Consider the following 19,869-nt stretch of genomic DNA (forward strand, 5'->3'; position numbering starts at 1 on the left):
TTATCCACTAAAAAATGGGTTGGATGATGAACTTTTTAAAAACGGGTCAAATATGGATAAGAACCATATTATCCATTTAGAAAATGAATAACGAATGGGTAACCAATGGATAACCAATGTGTCTAACTTTTACATTTGTAAAGCCTCAAATTGGGGATTCCTCAAGTTTGGGAGACTAAAAATTCTCTCAAAAGTGATCATATGTAAGAAGTCATGGATAATATGGTTACCCATATTATCCGCGGTTAATCAGTTTTTTATCCGTATTAAATATGAGGTGGGTCAGATAATTTATCCGTTTTCTAATATTATCCATTTCCGACCCGACCCGCTCGTTTGCCACTAGTACTAGTAATGCTTGACAAAGCTCCTTAAAGCAGTTATGACGTGGGAATGCCATTTAATATGCACAATTTTGAGAGTCTCCGGACTAGTAGAAATATTTGCTTATAAATCAAACTCGTTAATGCACATGCAAACTAGGTTCTTAGACAGATCATTAGAAAACTTGTTTATATTATTATTGTTTCTATTGATCCAAAGGTTCTAAAGACTAAAAGCATAGAGTCGTAAATCTTATTTACAAGTTAATGAAGATAGCTATGCTCGCAACAATACCTCTCTAACAAGTGGCTAGATTTAACTATCTTATGACTACATCTGTTTCATTTTTCAGTAATTAAAAAAAACTATTCCGCTTATACTAATTAAAAATAAAGAAAAGCATCATGCAAGCCAGATATTACTATTATCTTCACTACTATGGAATATTCTAATAGATTATAGTTTATCTTTGATAGCATTTGATTAGATCTTTGATTTATTCAACGTACGCTAATAGATCTAATTATTTACTAATCTTTATTTATTCTTAATTTTTTTTTGCTAATGACGGGAGTAATATTTGATTAAAATTCAAAAGTTTAATGGGTGCAAAGATACTCAATTCTGAATAGTATGAGACAAATTTAACCTTTTACTCAATTAGAGAAGTTATAAATATCAAAATATATCTTTCGACATCGTGTTAGATGCATTCTACACTATGAATTGAAAGTTTAAGCATTTCCAAGCTCATAATATAAACTTATATTTTCCATATAATAGAAAGTTATAAAATCAATAATTTTGTAAAATTAATTAGAATAATGTTCCATTATAAAGAAGAAGAAAAGCAACTTCTACTACCAAATAGCAGATCATAGCGTTACACTTGTTTTAGAATTTGCAAATTTATTTTTTTTGAATTTTTGGAGAACTATTTATTTGAGCTTTTTTTTGAAGATTTTCAAAGTCATTTTTTTTTGACCATCACATGGTTCGTTACTGATAGTTTTCTTTAATCTAAAGGGATAACTTCAGATTAAATTATATGGAGCGTAACATCAGAACGACGCCGCAGTATATCTCAAAACTATTTCAACATGGAGCACGAAATGGATCACGCACGAATCAGATTCATATTTTAATTAATTATTTTTTAAAGCAGCTTAAATAAATATCACCCGCAAAAATCCCCTCACGCAAACAAAGGAAAGAAGATGAAGTTCCAACCAAGTCAATTCTTCGAAGCTTCTTCTTTTACTTCATTCAACTAAATACAAGTCAGTTCAAAGAATAATTTATCGCCGTGCAAGTAATTTCTCCGGTTCCGGTGAGATCGACAAGAAGTTTCAGAATGGCCGGAGGAGGATGGAGAGGATCTAGATCGGGACCGATACTTAATCGTATTTCATCTTCTCGAAGCATTCGTCTTGGTAGTGTACAACCTCAAGCACCCGGTCATCGTACTGTCTTCGTTAATGATCGTGAAGCTAATGCCCTTGCCAAATTCAAGGTACTGATATTTCCTACTTAAGTTACTGGATACGGACTAGTAGTGACTGTGCAGCGACTTAGTATTAATATTTATATTTTTAAATTTTTTATTTTTATGAGCATAATGAATAGTGAGGAACAACCCGATAGTGTAGAAAAATCTTAATTTTGTTAATACATGTAAGTTAAACCCTTTATATTTGGGTTTAATTTATGTGAACTGACAGAGTAGAAAGATTGTATACACTATTAATGTACTTTTACGGGTCAGTATAGTAGCTATAATGTGCATGATTATAATGAAGTAAAATAGTCCTTGTTTTGTTTTGCAAGAGGATCTCTTATTTCCGTGTCTTAAGTGTGTTTTGGGTGTGTGCTTATTTCCACACACAAAGAATTAATAAGAAAGAAGAAATGATATTCCTGATTTTCATTTAATTTCCTTAAATCCCTAGTGTCCAATATAGTCTTAAACTTTTGGTTATGTAAGTTAGCTGTTTGGTCAACTGATTAAGGGAGAAGGAAAAAGGAAAAAGGAAAAAGGAAAAATAGAAAAGAGAAAGTTCAGTTTCTTTTTCTGTCAATCTATTTAGATGGATTAGTAAAGTGTAATCAAATGTAAATATGCCTTGTGCTGACAAGGTGCAGGTAAATGATTTATTAAGGAAAATGTCAAGTGGTAGCTATTGTCCCTCTTTGATAAATTGTGTTCCTCGGACGTCACCAAGTCTGTTCTACACATATTTTAGCTTTCATCTGATTAGTTGCAATGCTTTTGTTTTCAGGGAAATTCTGTTTCAACTACGAAGTATGATGTCATAACATTCCTGCCAAAGGGGTTATTTGAACAGGTAAATTGGTTTTGCTCTTATCCTGTGCCCTTTTTAGGCATGTTATTTTGCTTAGTTAAGCTTTCTGCATTTATGCCGACTTAAACAGTTAGTTTTGTTCTCTTCATAAAAAACAGTTAATTTTATTCTTCCATTGGAAAGCAACACAGTATTAGCATATAATTTAGAGGGCACACTTTTACCTTTTCATCAAAAAAATAATTTAGAGGACACATACACAGGGTTTGTAGTTTCTTTAGTAACTAATGAGCGAGAGAAGTTCCTTTAGTAACTAATGAGACTTTTTGAGGGTGTTTATTTTATACGCTATCAGGTGATAAAAATCCATCTAAAAAAAAACTATTTTCGTCCCTAATTTTTTTTCCGTTGGGTAGCAGCTTAGTGTCCTTTCTAGTGGCAAATCGTCGAGTCAATTCCCTTTCATTTTCATTCCTTCATTTTAATCCTTGTAGCTTGTGAAATGGATTTAGACAAAGTTTGTATTTTGAATTGTTTCTGTTTGGTAGGAAGGGAGCCACAATTGATAGCTTTTATATCCTTTTTTTTTGAAAGGTAAATAAGACTTTTGTTGCGGCAAAAGATACCAGCACTAGCAAGTCCGTACAGAAGTAGTGATTCCATTTACAAAATAAAATTCAAGCTGATACAGTGCTGATACATTCTACCATTTCATCTACTTCATATACATTTTGTAACCTATACCAGAGCGCTAACAAGTAAAGGCATCTATTTTCTAGTATATGTACAGTTTAAGCTTTCCCTTGAAAGCACCTGCAGTTCCTTTCTGTCCATATGATCCAGCATATGCAGGAATTGTTTTTCACAACATCTTCAGTTCTTTTCTGCCAGCATCCTGGATTGGAGACTTAACAGACTTAGGTATCACTCATATGACCCCAAAATTATTCAGCAAAAGCTCCCAGAGTTGCCTTGTGGTTGAGCAATACAAAACAAGTGTTATAGTCTCATGCTTCCTGTTCAAGCCAACATTAAAAAAGAAGAAAAACATTTACTACATATTTGAAGTCACATTCTCTACCTAACAAAAACATGGCTCCATATAGGTGCTTTTTAGTTCCCAGATGAACTTTTAATAACTGGGACCTGTGCTCCTAGTTAAGTGACTGCCTCAAGTATATCCAAATTTAGTTTCCTCAAGAGTAGGACATTGGGCATTTCACTTGGATTTAATATTTTTAGGTTCAATGTACCCCAAAAGAACCATATTCCGTAAAAAAATATAGAGGAAAAATGAAGTGTATATCTTATCAAAGTGATCATATTTGTTTTAGTAAATATGCTCTTCAGACGCTTGAACCTGCTTGGATGCTTCAAATAGATCTAGATGAATTGTTGATTTAAATAGAAGACATATGCATTAGCTCGACCGGTAATGCGCTTAGTCGTGGGTACCTGTTGATGGTGGAAGGTCGTGAACCTAAGTTTATGGTTTCCCAAGAAACACAATAAAGAAAAAATTTCCTAAGAAGATACTTGATGTGTAGATTTCAGCATAAGGTCAGATAACTGAACGCCATTTCTGGATGGGCTACGGAGGCATGGGAATAGCACGTGGGCGGAAAGTCTTTTTATTGGGGGAGTCTAACTTTCCTGTTTTGTTTATCATTTAAAGATGAAGCTATCATGGTGCTCCATGAAGGCACTCAACGGATATGAGAGGCCTATTTTTGGTTGGGGAGGCGGACAAATATTTCGGGATGTCGAGATAAGAGAAGAAGGGGAGATGATTGCCAATCTAGCTAGGTTGAATATTCATTAGTTGCCATGATTTGTCGAAAAAACTTGCGCATTTATGTGGAGGTTTTGTAAAAGCGTAGTGCAGTATGATGGACGTGACTATAATGAGAACTCTTGTCAAGAAAGGAAGTAAATTTTTTGCCAACAATTTTAGCAGATGAGGGTGACTCATTCTTCAAGATCTGGTCAATGTTGGAGTTCACACTAATGGTGATTGGAGTGGGGTGGAAGGAAGAACGGAAGAGGGAGGTAAAGAGGGAGAAAGAGAAGGTGGAGATCGAGGTGGAGTAGAGTAGGAGAAGAGATGCCACGATCGCTTGAAATGACGATGTACCATAACAAATAGTTGTAGATCAAGTCACAAAAATAAGTTATAAAAGGAGACGATGACACAAGGAGCTTCTTAGGCCAATTTGTCCATAGGCCAGGGTGATTGGTGGCCTCTAGTCGTGCAAACGAAGGATAATCGTTGCTCAAAGATGGAATTGGGTTCAAATCTCAGCCTTAAATGGATCTAAAATAGGCTCGGACTCTCAGCCCTCATAGTGAAAGACACTAGATATGGAGATTTGGGATTGGGGAGCATGTTGTATCAAAAACTGTGATAGCAAAAACTTATAGAATTGTGAAGGGGTTTGGAAGCCTAAAAACACTACTCTTCATTTTCGGTGCGGCATATAGAGGAATTATCATGAAGGGATGTAATGAGTTCAATGGCTACATAGTTGCTACATTGTATTCAGGGTTGAGGATGGAAAAATGTTCGGTTTTTCGGAGCACAATTGGTGTGGGAGAGTACGTTAAGGCCCACATTTTTAACATCTACAGAGTTTGTGCTAGAAAGTGATGATCGTACAACATAGAAAGAGGATACGGGGTCATTGGGATTTAGAGTTTAAGAGGAATCTCTAAGATGGGGGCATAACGAAATTCCAAAGCCTAGTTGAAATGGTCTACAAGCAAAACATAATGTTAGCCAATCAAGACTTGTGTAGATGGCAATGTTTTCAAAGGCGAAAAAAGTTAAAAGTGCTCTAGGTCTATCGGGGCTTTAAAAGATGTGAGGACTTCAGTGGAAAAAGATGCAACGAAGAAATAGAATAAAAACATATATGTAATGCAAAAACAGAGCAACGACTTCATTTATACTGATTTCCTTAACAATTGACATATATTTGGCCAATCATATTTATTGTTAAGTACCGCTCTATTCAAAGTAGAACTTATGGGTAATAAGACGCATGGCTTAGTGCCTTGCCTGCGCTGAAGCACAACTTAAGCGAGGCGAAGCGCCTATCTTGAGCTTCTCTGCGCTTGGGCCTTAAGCGTACCTCAAATGATCCTTTGACAACACTGGTACATGGGGGTTGGAATGCGACAAAATGTTCTATATTAAGTCATATTACCATAAGCTTTTGGTCATAGAAGGATCTGCCTTCTCAAACCTTTTCTTTATAAGGAAAATATTTTTATTAACGACCTGCATTTTCAAACCTATCGGTTTGGATTTATAGGGGACTAGAAAATGTGTGCTTTTTGCTTGTCCGGCGGCAGATGGAGTGATCTTGACAACAAAAAATTGAGAAAGAGGTTTACATATGTCAATTGGTGTTTTGTGTGTAAAAATTCGGCGAAGACGTAGATCATCTCCTTTTGCGCTAGCGGCAAAGGGAGTGATTATGACAACAAAAAAATTAATAAAGAGGTTTACATATGTCAATTGGTGTTTTGTGTGTAAAAATTCGGCGAAGACATAGATCATCTCCTTTTTCCCTGTTAGTAGTATCTCGACTGTGGTGTGATATTTTGAAATGGTCTGGTTTACAATGGACAATGGCAGACTTAGTGATTGGGGAACCATTTAGCTGGACCTTTAAAAGAAGAAGAAAAGATGAAGAGCTTAGGATGTTGCTTCACTAGCCTTGATGTGTATCTTTGGAAGGAGAGAAATAAGAGGGTTTTTGAAGGGATAGAACACTAGAGCATGATTTTATATTTGTGAAGAATATATTTTTATCCCTAGTTTCTTTTTGAGCACCCATGAGGTTTCAGTTTGTATAGAAAATAAAGTGTCTCTGGTAGAGTCTCACTTTTTTTTCTTTTTTTGTAGATTCTCTACCTTTGGTATACAATTTTTATACCAGAGATTTTCCCATCATTAATAAAGTTGTTTAACCTTATTGAACAACGACTGGCGTTGTAGTATATTAGTGTGTTAGACTGTTAAATCATTTTATCTATAGCGAGTGGATTCAATTTGAATTAGGCATGACTTTTTGAGAAGGTATTTGACATGAAATTTTTTCATGAGGCCATACATCCGTATTGTTCAATCTGTCTTTCTGTAACCTTCATCTTATTTCTGTACCATTCTTCTTATACTGACAGTTCAGGCGGGTGGCTAATCTCTACTTCCTTATGATCTCAATTTTGTCATGCACTCCAATAAGGTATAAATTACTACCATGTAATGTTTTTATGTGGCTTACCCTTATTATCTCTCTCTCCGATTATGCATTATTTGTGCTGAAAATGAGAGAAGAGTCTAGTTTAGAGAGAGTGGGGGTATTGTTTTTTGTTAAGCATCTAAACTAGATTAGAGTTCAATGATGCGTGATGCTATTGGACGTTGTTTGGCCGTTGACACTAAGTAATGAAATTTCCCTTTATTTATTTTTTGTCTTGGTCTATAAGTCATCTTGCAAACTATTTCAAGAAATTAATTTATACCTGAATGACATTTGCTATGTTTTTTCATGATTTGCACCTGAAAAAAGAATCTTGTTTGAATGCAGTCCCGTAAGTCCAATAACAAATGTGCTTCCTTTGAGCATGGTGCTTCTTGTTTCTCTAATTAAGGAGGCTTGGGAGGACTGGGTGAGTACTATCTACTTCATTGCCTTCTTTCTCCTTTGGTTCTTAAACTGACTGTTATATGGACTATATTCGTTAAATAGAGTAAAATTCTATTGACACCTTTATCCTTTTCCCCTTTTGATTCGGAGCTATGTGCTTATGCTTTCCTTTCTTGTTCCTTCCTTTATTATTTGTAACAGAAGCGTTTTCAGAATGACATGTCTATCAATAACTCCCCCATAGACATGTTGCAAGACCAGAAATGGGTAAATGTACCATGGAAGAAGCTGCAGGCTGGAGATATCGTGAGAGTAAGTATAAGTGTGTAACGGGGTCTTTGAACTTTGCTTCTTCTTCTGCATCGTGTCTTGTAAAGTGGATTATCAGGATATGGTTTTGCCATTTCATATCTATTGTTTTGGTACTCATTATTAACATCCATTTACATGTTTTGTAACTTTCTCTAGGATCTTTATTTAGCTTGTTTTGTCAACTGCTATATGTTATATGAGCAAGGGTGTGAGTATAAGGCACAAGTGTGTTACCGGAGTGGAAAACGCTTTTTGTATATTTTGGGGAGTTCATTTGAAGTATGTCACTGTCCACCCCTACTGACACAGTTCCAGCAGGCAGTCTTGGTAACCTAGGTAACTGGAACTGTTGCATCACAAGACAAGAAGTTTAGCTCATAGTTCAAGTTGGCTATTGTGGATAATTGGCAAAAGTTAAAATACAGAAGTGGCTGTTCTGGGTTTGCTTCTTTGGTTAATTTATATAGAAGCCAAAATTTACCATGGCGTTTTAGGAGCTGGATGTCTGGTCATGACACCAGTTAGTGTGATTATATCTCCTTCTAAATTCTGGCTTTGAGCCCACAGCAATTGGGATGGGGAAGATGATCTATGGTAACTTACTAATATGTGCAGAAGTCATTTAACCTTACCTTCCCTCCTTGGTGGAGGTAAAGTGCATTTGCAGAAGAAGCTATACAATTAATATTCGCTTTTGATTATGCAAAATTGCTAGAGTATTTATTTTTACTTTTCTGTTAATTGCACATCTCTAGCAAATCACTACTTGGTGCAGTTCTGTGCTGCAGACCATCTGTTCATTTCATGGATAAATTCCAAAGCTGTTTTAAATAAACAAGGGAATACTTATTCAAGAAGTCCATCCCAATAATAAAGTAGTGGCTGTGGCTCCTCATGGTATTAAATTGGTAGCAACGACTCAATAAAGCTGTCTTATTATAAAACAAGGGATAAGCCTGGGCTATTTAATTCATTTGAACTATGGGTTAAGCTCTAGAATTTGAGGCGCGTGGACCACCAGTTATTTAGAATCTTACAGTTTTGAATATTGTTGAATCTGAAGAGTTGCAAGATCAATGCAGTCTGCTTGTTCAGCTTGCTTTGTCCTTTCAGCGCGGGGATAGTCCATCACTGATGTGGTTGACATTCTGGATGCACACTTCACAAATGGAAAATGCTTTCCACCCACTCCTCCCTAACTATTGATTTAGGAATGATTTCAGTTGGGTTATTCAAAAGTAGTTTTTGCACTTTGAAGGAACTCTTATACAGCCTTCTGAAGAAAATTGCTCGAAGAATGTAAGGTTGTACAAGAAGCCTTTTTCTTGCAGGTTAAGCAGGATGAGTTCTTCCCCGCAGATCTTATCTTTCTTGCCAGCACAAACCCAGACGGAGTCTGCTATATTGAGGTTGTACTTGATCCTTATCTGATTTCTTTTTTACTTGTGATAAAAGATAGGTTGCTCTAAAGTATTTGGAAAAGAGGTACTTGGATAATGTCACAAATAAATGTATTGGTTTTCGTCTCTTCCATCATGCTCTCTACTAACTGGTACATGGATTTCCTCAGACGGCGAATTTGGATGGTGAAACTAATTTAAAGATCAGAAAGGCACTGGAGAAGACCTGGGATTATGTGTCTCCTGAGAAAGTATCTGAATTCAGAGGTTTGGTTTCTCTACTGCTATTGACCAATCAAATATTTCTGCATGATAATGCATGTAATATTGACATTTGGTTGTACAAGTGCAATGAAATTACTTCAAGTCCAGTGGAAGATCTAGTTGTACTGTTGTAGCATATAGCCTCTGAAATAGATGTGTGGAATTCCTTATTTCCAGCTTTTCAAATGCTTGCTGCTTGATATCCTTCGACGTGTCAGATTTATGTTCAGTCCATGAAAAGTTATTCCAATGATTAGCGGGACAAATCCTATAGCTGGTTCTTTCGTAAAATGCACTTCATAACGCTAGTAGTTGCAGTTTAGTTACAACTACTTCACATCTAAGTTCATATATGGTTGATAAATGTTCAGATCTCAGCATGAAGTGCACAAGTCAAGCCATTGCTCACATGCTATTACATTTGATGAAAATGTATACTCACTTTTCTAAATGTGTTAATGAAGGATGCTATTTAAACACATTTAAGATGTGCAACCATGTGTATCATGATCTCCCGCAGATGCTTCCCAGAAGAGATGTTATTGTTTATTTTATATCAGAATTATGATGACGAATATCAAATGCTTCTTCCATAGAAGCCTGACCTATCTGATTGCAACTTTAGGAAGATCTTGCCCTGATAATATTACGTGTTTGATGTTCTCTTGCATTTTACTTTAACCAGGCGAAGTACAATGTGAGCAGCCTAATAACTCATTGTACACATTCACTGGCAATTTGATTATTCAAAAGCAAACCTTGCCACTCAGTCCAAATCAACTTCTTTTACGGGTATGTATTTCTTATGTTGTTTCCCCATTTGTTTATTTTATGGTTCTGGTTTTAAATATTGTGTGGTATATACTGATTAAGGGAAAAAAATATAGTTCACGGTAAATGCATCTTCGAGCAGATATCCTAGCTGATTATGATCTGTTCTTTGCCATTTATTCACCTGCTATTCTTGTCCATTCCCTTTTATGACTTATCTTTGAATTTTTGTCTGCTAAGTTGTGATATCTCTAATTCATAGTACATTTGGTGAATTTTAGTTTCATGTTTTCTTCTTGATATCGCTGTATTTCTTCCAGGGGTGCAGTCTGAGAAACACTGAGTACATTGTCGGGGCTGTCATTTTCACTGGGCATGAAACAAAGGTATTGAGTCTGAATTTAACTTATAAGTTACCCTTTTCTCTTCCCTTTGCTTCTTCCTGTTCTTTTTTCTTTTTGAGGGTGCAGCATACCTTTTTATTTATTTATAGCATCCTTGTCAAGAATGTTTCAAGGAAGTAGGTTTAATGTCATGATCTATTCAGTAATGATGTTTTCTCCAACTATTTTGCTGCATTCTTGTGTTATAAAGTTACAGTAGCAACCTTGTTTTATGTGATATTCTATATTGCTGTTTCTACATCGCTTTGCTTTGCGGCCATTGCTACTTGGCTTTTCACTTTGGTTCTTATTCTCAGTTGCTTCTGCCAACCATGGTTTAATACAGGTTATGATGAATTCTATGAAAATTCCTTCCAAAAGAAGCACTTTGGAGAAGAAACTTGACAAACTTATTATCGCTCTCTTTAGTGCTCTTCTATGTATGTGTCTCTTGGGAGCCATAGGCAGGTTTGATCAATTGCTATACCCTTCCTGCTATTTTGGAACTTCTGTTACGTTCTCCTCCATGCTGAAAATTTTGGATTGGCTTGGAATTTTGCAGTGGTATCTTCATAAACGAGAAGTACTATTATTTGCGGTTTGAAAGTAGCAAAAATTCAGACCCACAATCCAACCCTGACAATAGATTTGTGGTAATTGTGTAGATTCTGACATGTTTATCTTTCCACTTGTCTGTGCAGCACTTCTCCCTATTTGTGTCTCCAATTACTCTTTTGCTGTCTGCTCAGGTTGCAGTTCTGACCATGTTCACTTTAATCACTCTCTATTCACCGATTATTCCGATCTCTCTCTATGTCTCCGTTGAGGTAGATTAATGGCAGTTTCTTTGTTTTTTGTTTTGGTGCTTTGCAGATTTTGATTTTAATGTTCCGTGTGCTTTCATCTTACTTCCTTTTGTCACTCTCAGATGATTAAATTTATACAGTCCAATAAGTTTATCAACAACGACTTGCACATGTACCATGCTGAGAGCAACACCCCCGCACAGGCTAGGACATCTAATTTGAACGAGGAACTTGGGCAGGTAAATGTTTATGCTGTTACGAAGGGGTTGAAATTAATTTGTTTAGACGATCTCTATGTGCGCTAACATAAACAGTGATTTTGCACAACAAGGAAACAAGAGTGGTTGCTTCAATTTTTACCCTCTGCTCTAGTGTATGTTCTTAACAAATGAGTTCATGAGCCACTGGCTACTTCTCTATGGACAGGTGGAATACATATTTTCTGACAAAACTGGAACTCTTACGAGGAACTTGATGGAGTTTTTTAAGTGTTCAATCGGTGGAGAGATATATGGCACTGGTGTCAGTGAAATTGAGATGGGAACTGCACAGCGAATTGGGCTGAAAGTTGAGGTAAATATACTCTTGGGCAAGATAAAGACAGATTCATGACTCTGTCTTGCGTTGATTTTGAGAATTGTTACAGGCTAAGAAATCATCAACTGAAGCGCGAGAGAAAGGTTTCAATTTTGATGATGCTCGACTGATGCGAGGTGCCTGGAGGAATGAGCCTAATCCTTATTCATGCAGGGTAAATATATGATTATTATTTTTGGAATAAAAGGAGAACATGAGTTTTTTTTATAGTAATAATTGTCACGTTTGAACAATCAAATGCCATAGGTTTTCTTTTGAAAAGAAAAAAGGAAAAGAAAATTGCTGTCTTTGAACTATCTTTTTTTTTTTTTAAAAAAAAAAAAATTTCAATCATAAGAGTTTTCACTTCTTGCTTATGAAGTTTTTGGTATCAAATTCAGTCAAATCTTTAATCAACACTAGACTAGTAATGAAAATCTTATTTTCTTATTATCTTGCTTTCTTCTCTGTCATTCTTCTTTTTGAGGTTAGTTATCCCTGTATAAACTTAAAACAGATAAATAAAATATCCCTCTCTGACCTTAAAACCTTTAGAAGAGGCAGATCACAAAGTTCAACGTGATACCAGAGCGCACACAGATTCTAGGGACTAGGTTGCTTCTTACCACTGTCCATTGACAAAATATTTGCCACATGCTTGGTACAAGAAAAAACAATTAGGTCATAGTGTGAGGCGGCGTATACAAATCTAAAGATGTCCCCTTGCTGTTAGATGAAGTAGTTCCCACAATTCTAACCTAAAGCCTTCAATTAATAGTCTAGCACTTTGTGGTGTGAACTTCCATTTCTTTTCCAAGTTCAGTGTCTACGTTTGAATTTGTATGATTGTTAAGAGTATTTGAAATATGTGTTGTTTGGTTTCAGAAGGGGGAAAATGTGAGCTCATAGTTGCTTTTTTGATTGTTTAGTATCAGAATAGAGAAAATTACAATACGTGAGTTGAAGTGGGTCCATGTAACTTTTTCTATCATATAATCTATCATAGAACTATCTTTCTTGGGAAAGTGAAATTTATTTGCAAAAGGAAAGGTGAATTTTATGTAGGGAATGAAGGGAGTTTAAACTCACAAGGGTATATTTTGTGTGTGAACTATCACCTTCATATTGAGTTGTCCTTGTAAAAAAACTGTCACATGGGTGCACTAACACTTACTTATCTAGCACTTATAGATGGCTAGTTTAATGAGGCTAGGGTTGTTTGTTCAGGAATTTTTCAGATGCCTTGCTATATGCCACACGGTGCTGCCTGAAGGTGAAGAAACCCCAGAAAAAATACGATATCAAGCGGCATCCCCGGACGAGTCTGCTTTGGTTGTAGCAGCAAAAAACTTTGGCTTCTTCTTTTACAAGTGTGTGCCTCTTTAGAATTACTGTTACATTTATGTTGTCTTCTGCCATAAGGTTCCGTTTATTGAAACTTAGCCTATGAAATAAATGTTGAAGGTTACTAACATACGCCACTAGGTTTGAAGATTTTGGAATATGGTTATCTACATATCATAGTAGTGAAAGTAGTCATAATATAATGGGAGAGCACTCATCATAGGGACGCTATTTTATTCACGAGAAGAGAATAAGCGCCGATATGGAGTCATTATCTGATAGGAAAATAGTTTTCATCGGAAAGCTACTGTAGATCCAGTTCCTGTTATTATTTACTTATTTTATTGAAGCATGTGAGAAGAGAATAAAATCACAACACATTTTCAGCAGGATGCCGTTCCTGGTGCCAGCTCCATAGGAGGTATAAATGGATGAAAGTACTATATTGGGTGATAATTATCGCTGATATTCAGATATATATAGTCATTTTGGGCTACCTCTGAGTTGCATGCTTTATTTTCTCAACAACGGTTGAACTTAGTAGGCTTTTTGGTGAGTGATTGATCAACTTAAAACAAAAAAAGAAAAATTAGTTGTGCAATTGTTATCAAGAAGGCATTTTCTATCAGAAGGGGCCATTGTGTAATTAGAACTAGAATTAATCAATAAATATCTGCGAGGTCTAAGATTCTGGAAAGAGTTAATCATACTGCTTTTTGGCACTATTTCTGTTTTAGCTGGGTCACTGGTAACCATGAATATAAATTTTCTGCAGACGTACACCAACTATGATTTATGTACGCGAGTCACATGTTGAGAAGATGGGGAAGATTCAAGATGTTCCCTATGAGATTCTAAATGTTCTCGAATTCAACAGGTGTCAGCACATTCTAACTTGTATATTAGCTTGGATTACCTGCGTGATGCCTAACGAGGTTGACTATTATCCTTCCGTTTTGTGTTTAGTACGAGAAAGCGCCAGTCTGTTGTATGTCGTTATCCTGAAGGCAGATTGGTTCTCTACTGCAAGGTAGGCACTTTATGTGGAACGATGCATTTGAGGAGATTCCTTTAGTACGAAGTTATCATAAAGACTACTTATTTCAGGGTGCAGATAATGTAATTTATGAGAGGTTGCAAGATGGAGACAATGATTTGAGGAAAAGAACTAGGGAACACTTGGAGCAATTTGGGGCTGCTGGACTTCGGACACTTTGCTTGGCTTATAGAGATTTAACCCCTGATATGTATGAAAAATGGAATGAGAAATTCATTCAAGCTAAATCTTCTCTCCGAGACCGTGAGAAGAAATTGGATGAGGTGAGCATAATGTAAACTATTGCCCTTTAAGTTTATATCATCTTTCCAGATTTCCAGCTTTTCAGTTGTTCTGATTTTGCTTTCTTTCTGGGATTGACTTTTGTCTTGACTTATTCATCCGTTTTGTTGTGATGTCATTTTAGTTTGAGGGGTAGAATGCAATTATTTCCATACGCATTTAAGTTCTTATTTCCATTGGATTTGCTCGTTCTAGCGTTATTATGCTCATCTTTTAATTTAAGAGAGGTGGTTTTCTTTTGCCAGTTTGTGATGCCAAACACACTGCTTCTGTGTTGAACTGTCTAGTCCAGATTATCCAAAGCTTCTTGGAATTCCTGTTCTGGGCCCTGGTTCCTGACTTGAATAACACATCTGAAATTGATTTGCCAACTGTGATCATTCTAGAGACTGGATAATATAGCTTTCACCTGCGTAAAACCTGACTATTTAATGGTTTATCCGTGTCTTAGATTACAATATTCTTGAATACACAGAATATAAATGGATGGAAGTGGTATATTGGGTGATTATTATTGATATTTTTATAATTGTGGTTACTCTCACAATTGTGTGCTTTAGCTTGGAAATCTTCTCTTGTCATTGTTAATGCCAAGGTTTTATTGGTGGTCGAAAGAGTGTAAGCATTTAGCATTTTACAGGTGGCAGAGCTGATAGAAAAGGATCTTGTCTTGATCGGATGCACTGCTATAGAAGACAAGCTTCAAGAAGGTGTACCTGAGTGCATAGAGACGCTTTCAAGGGCTGGAATTAAGATTTGGGTGCTTACCGGTGACAAATTGGAAACAGCAATAAATATAGCTTATGGTTAGCATTGATGACAGGCAGTTTATCATTTGTTAATCTTGATTCAACTTGCACCATCTTATCCTAGTCTCATTTGCATATGTTGCAGCGTGCAAGTTGATCAATAACAGCATGAAACAATTTATCATTAGTTCAGAAACTGATGCAATCAGAGAAGTGGAAGATAGAGTGAGCAGTACTTCTCAATCTTCCTGTTTGTCAGTTACAAAATACACATTATTTAACAATTCTTTTTGTGTTCATTCGCAGGGTGATCAGGTGGAGCTTGCTCGTTTTATGCAAGAAACAGTGCAGAACGAGCTTAAAAGGTGTTATGAGGACGCGCAGGAGCATCTTCGTTCTGTATCTGGACCAAAATTAGCACTAATAATTGACGGGAAGTGTTTGATGTATGCATTAGACCCGAGTCTTCGTGTAATGCTGTTGAATTTAAGTTTGAATTGCAGTTCAGTGGTTTGCTGCCGTGTTTCTCCGTTGCAGAAAGCACAGGTGAGGTCATGTAGGTGGTCTTCCTTGAATGGTTACTAACTGAACTTTTCTGTCTGTTGAATATGGGTGACCTAATATGGATGATCACTTCATTTATTCCTGTTGCAGTTTCGTTAGTCTTGGAATTGTCAAGCTGACTTGTGGTTTCTTCAAATTAAGCTGTTTATGTTTGGTTAATAAACATATGGGGTGGAGTCATCCATCTTTTCCCCTGTTATCCCATCATGCAATTCTAGGCAGAAAACAGAAGTTATTTTAATCTATGCATCTGTTTCTCTTTCAAGACTTAATATAAAAATACACCATCTCAATGTCGCTTGTTACCTTTCTCAAAATATTGTTGCTATATGACTTCATAGTAAGAACTCATTATTCTCAGATAACTTATCCAAAAAGAAAGAAGAGAAGAGGTCGTTAATCTCAGATATTTAATGTTTTGAAATTCTTTTTCGTGGTTCCAGTTTCAAGTTTAGGTTTCTTCAGGTTTCACTGTGATTTTTTCTAATTTCAACAGTGTAATTCTTCAAGTTAAAAACATTGTAATTTCTCTTCAAGTTAGGATGAGCTTTTTGATTGTAATGATACAGGTTTTAGCAACTTCTTCCACTGTTTTTCAGGTGACAAGCTTGGTTAGGAAGGGGGCAAACAGAATAACTCTCAGCATTGGTGATGGAGCTAATGATGTGAGTATGATTCAAGCTGCTCATGTTGGTGTTGGAATAAGTGGACAGGAGGGAATGCAAGCAGTGATGGCTAGTGATTTTGCAGTAGCTCAGTTCCGTTTTCTCGCTGATTTACTGCTTGTCCATGGACGCTGGTCATATCTGAGAATATGCAAGGTTTAAAAGTTTATATGATCTTTGTGCACAAAACTGCATGATCTCTGTTAGGGTAATTATGTGATCTAGAACTTTTACATGCAGGTCGTCACATATTTCTACTACAAGAATCTGACATTTACCCTGACTCAGTTTTGGTTTACCTTCCAAACTGGATTCTCTGGTCAAAGGTTCTATGATGATTGGTTCCAGTCTCTGTATAATGTGATGTTCACAGCTCTCCCTGTTATTGTTCTCGGGCTTTTTGAGAAGGTATATGATGTGTTATAGTTTGTTAGTTCTAAGCAACATATGATGGCAATTAAGTCAGCCAGCTTTTTCTCTAATTGTTATGTTATTCCTTTTTTGGCTATTGCTACACCTCTTTTGTGTATTTAGGATGTCAGTGCTTCCCTCTCCAAGAAATATCCTGAGTTATACAAGGAAGGAATAAGAAATACTTTCTTCAAATGGAGAGTTGTGATTATCTGGGCTTTCTTTGCAATATATCAATCATTGGTGTTGTATTATTTTGTTACTGCTTCAAGTACGAAGGGCATGAATTCATCTGGCAAGATGTTTGGCCTGTGGGATGTTAGTACAATGGCTTTCACTTGTGTTGTTGTAACTGTCAATTTGCGTCTGCTTATGATGTGCAACACAATTACAAGATGGCATCACATCACTGTTGGAGGGAGCATAATATTGTGGTTCATATTTGTCTTCATTTACTCGGGTATTTCCTTGCCAAAGGAGCAGGTGAGTTTGGTCACTTATTTACTGTATTCTTGTGAGTATTCATATGCTAATATGTCCGATATTCCTACTCACTGCAGAAGAATATCTATTTGGTCATCTATGTCTTGATGAGCACATTTTATTTCTACATTGTTCTGCTTCTCGTACCTGTTGCTGCTCTTTTTGGCGACTTCATTTATCAGGGGTAAGTTTCTTTAGTTAATTTTCAAGTCCTCGTACCTAATATCACGATAGGTATTTTATTCGCCCAAAAAATATTATTGCACCCATTTCAGAATTGTGGATTTGTCTGGACTTTGTTTCTAAATTTTGTCAAATCCAGCTAAATATGGTTCGTTTGAAGGAAACATTATTGTCTAGTGGTAATAAAATCTGTTTGTGCATGAAAACAGCGGATCCCATTTGTGGAACCTTCCTGCCAATTTGATTAAGCATGAATATACATGCAATTGAACCATTTGCAAGTGGCTTGGGCCAACGCTAGTTTTTTATTGATTACCACAAAAAATGTTTTTCACTTGGATTCTTCCAGCTGTATAAACTTTTCACTGCTAATTCCTTGGTGTGTCATCTGCATATATTATATGTGAAACAACCAAACTGTTCTCTCCATTTCCTTCCGTGGTGGAGCGTTTTATCCACCCATTCATTTCGGCCCTTTTAAGCATCAAACCAAAGGCTTCCATTACCATGACAAAGAGGTACAGATAATGGATCTCCTCGCTTAGTCCTCTACTGGATTTGAAAAAACCTTCGGAATTTCCATTAATCAACACAGAAAATCTAGCTTTAGAGATGCAAGTAGAAATCCATTGTATCCATTTCTCCCCAAACTTCATTTGTCTCATAATCACCAATAGGAAAGGCCAACTTACATGATCGTCCAGTTTGCAAATAACTCCAGCTTTCTTTCTCTTCAAGTGATGATCAATGCATTCATTAGCTACAAATGCTGCATTGACAATTTGTCTCCCCCTTATAAATGCATTTTTATTACTGCATATTAACTTGACAATCACCTTTTTCAATCTTTCAGCCAAAGTCTTTGAAATAATTTATAAAAACTCTCACGCTAACTTATTGGTCTGAGATCTTTAATTTAAGTGGCACCTTTTTTCTTGGGAATGAGAGCAATGAAGTTAGCATGGATGCTCCTTTCAAATGTACCTTCATGGTAGAAATACTCAATAGCCTTCATGATATCTTTCTTTAGAATATGCCTACACTTCTGATGGAAAAGCATATTGAAACCATCAGGCCCAGGGGCCTTTTATTACCCATTAAATTTGTTTGACAGCAGCTTCAGCTTCTTCAGAAAAAGGTCTTTGTAGCCAGTGTCTTCTGTCAATATAGCCACATATTCATCATGCCACATGCGTCTCAATTTCTCCTTTTCCGTAAACAAGTCTTCATAAAAGCTCAAAATATGACCTCTGATCACCTTTTTGCTCTTGCCTTTAATATTTATTTATTTGTTTATATTATTTAAAAATCGATAGTCTACTCTTGCTTAACAATATTAGCTACTTTTTTTCAGGGTTCAAAGATGGTTCTTCCCTTATGATTATCAGATTGTTCAGGAAATCCACAGGTATGAGATCGACAGTAGGATGGGGGTCCTGGAGATTGGAAATGAGCTTACACCAGAAGAAGAAAGGAGCTATGCAATAAGGCAACTACCTGGACAGAAATCAAAACACACTGGTTTTGCCTTTGATTCACCCGGCTACGAGTCATTTTTTGCATCTCAGGCTGGCGTCTCAATCCCCCAAAAGGCGTGGGATGTAGCTCGGAGAGCAAGTATGAAACCACGGTCAAAGATGCCTCGGGATAACTGACTTCCAGATAGTACAGTTTTTCTTCCCTTTACACTGTACTTCTCTTTTGACCTAGTCAATTTAGCTAATACGTAGAATTAGCTGTGTAATATCTCGTCATGTAGTCTTATTCTTTTACCACCTGCCTCGCCCTCTTATGATTGTTTGGGTTATAGTTATAATTAGGTTTAGTGAGCACTGTAGCAAATTTAGTTCAGAAGAAAACGATACAGATGTAACACTATCTGGAAGTTGGAGCAGCTAATAGTTAAGCTTGTATCTGTTTATTGATAGTTTGGATATTCCCAAGGAACATGATTAATAGATCAGTCTTTTTGCAGTGGTAATTCAAATGAGTTGTATTTTGTTATTTCAGCTGATTACAGCAATATGGCTCAGGGGAGAGCTCTTTTAACCTACCAAATCTCTTTTCCACACCTGTTCTTTCGTTGTGCTACTGTCAAGGTGATTCTGTTGTAAAATGATATTCACCAGATACTCATCTTCTACCGTGGTAGATTCATCGACTAGTAGTGTTTCAATTTCAGTTCCTTGACTCTTGCTCGTCGTATTAGCTAAGAATATTCATATGGAAGATGGCTAATCGGACTCCCTTGCATATCGGACTCCGGATTCGCGCCGCGTAGGGCCCCATTCGAGGTGAAACACTCCCTACCAAGGATTTTTCCATACCCAGGGCTCG

At 36.5% G+C, this 19,869-nt stretch overlaps 1 protein-coding gene across 1 annotated transcript; it reads left to right on the forward strand.

Moving 5' to 3' along the window:
- The first annotated feature begins 1,499 nt into the window (after positions 1 to 1,499).
- LOC104101336 (phospholipid-transporting ATPase 3-like) lies at positions 1,500 to 19,513 on the forward strand. Its single transcript, XM_009608775.4, has 27 exons — positions 1,500 to 1,837; positions 2,604 to 2,669; positions 6,816 to 6,877; positions 7,223 to 7,304; positions 7,484 to 7,594; positions 8,926 to 9,003; positions 9,165 to 9,261; positions 9,944 to 10,050; positions 10,350 to 10,415; positions 10,759 to 10,880; positions 10,975 to 11,065; positions 11,162 to 11,239; positions 11,341 to 11,457; positions 11,645 to 11,791; positions 11,865 to 11,969; positions 13,022 to 13,164; positions 13,914 to 14,015; positions 14,105 to 14,168; positions 14,246 to 14,458; positions 15,118 to 15,283; positions 15,372 to 15,451; positions 15,533 to 15,772; positions 16,390 to 16,611; positions 16,696 to 16,863; positions 16,990 to 17,349; positions 17,427 to 17,533; positions 18,887 to 19,513. The coding sequence occupies exons 1-27, from the start codon at positions 1,679 to 1,681 to the stop codon at positions 19,185 to 19,187; spliced, it is 3,654 nt and encodes a 1,217-aa protein (XP_009607070.1). The 5' UTR covers positions 1,500 to 1,678; the 3' UTR covers positions 19,188 to 19,513.
- Positions 19,514 to 19,869: the final 356 nt, after the last annotated feature.

The sequence above is a fragment of the Nicotiana tomentosiformis genome, chromosome 11 (genome assembly GCF_000390325.3).
Source record: "Nicotiana tomentosiformis chromosome 11, ASM39032v3, whole genome shotgun sequence".
In the NCBI taxonomy this organism is placed as follows: Eukaryota; Viridiplantae; Streptophyta; class Magnoliopsida; order Solanales; family Solanaceae; genus Nicotiana; species Nicotiana tomentosiformis.

Coding starts and splice junctions, on each gene's coding strand:
- LOC104101336 (XM_009608775.4), top strand. CDS start 1,679: ATGGCCGGAGGAGGATGGAGAGGATCTAGATCGGGACCGATACTTAAT. Junction 10,051..10,349: donor CAAATCAACTTCTTTTACGG/GTATGTATTTCT, acceptor TATTTCTTCCAG/GGGTGCAGTCTGAGAAACAC. Junction 15,452..15,532: donor TCAGAGAAGTGGAAGATAGA/GTGAGCAGTACT, acceptor GTTCATTCGCAG/GGTGATCAGGTGGAGCTTGC.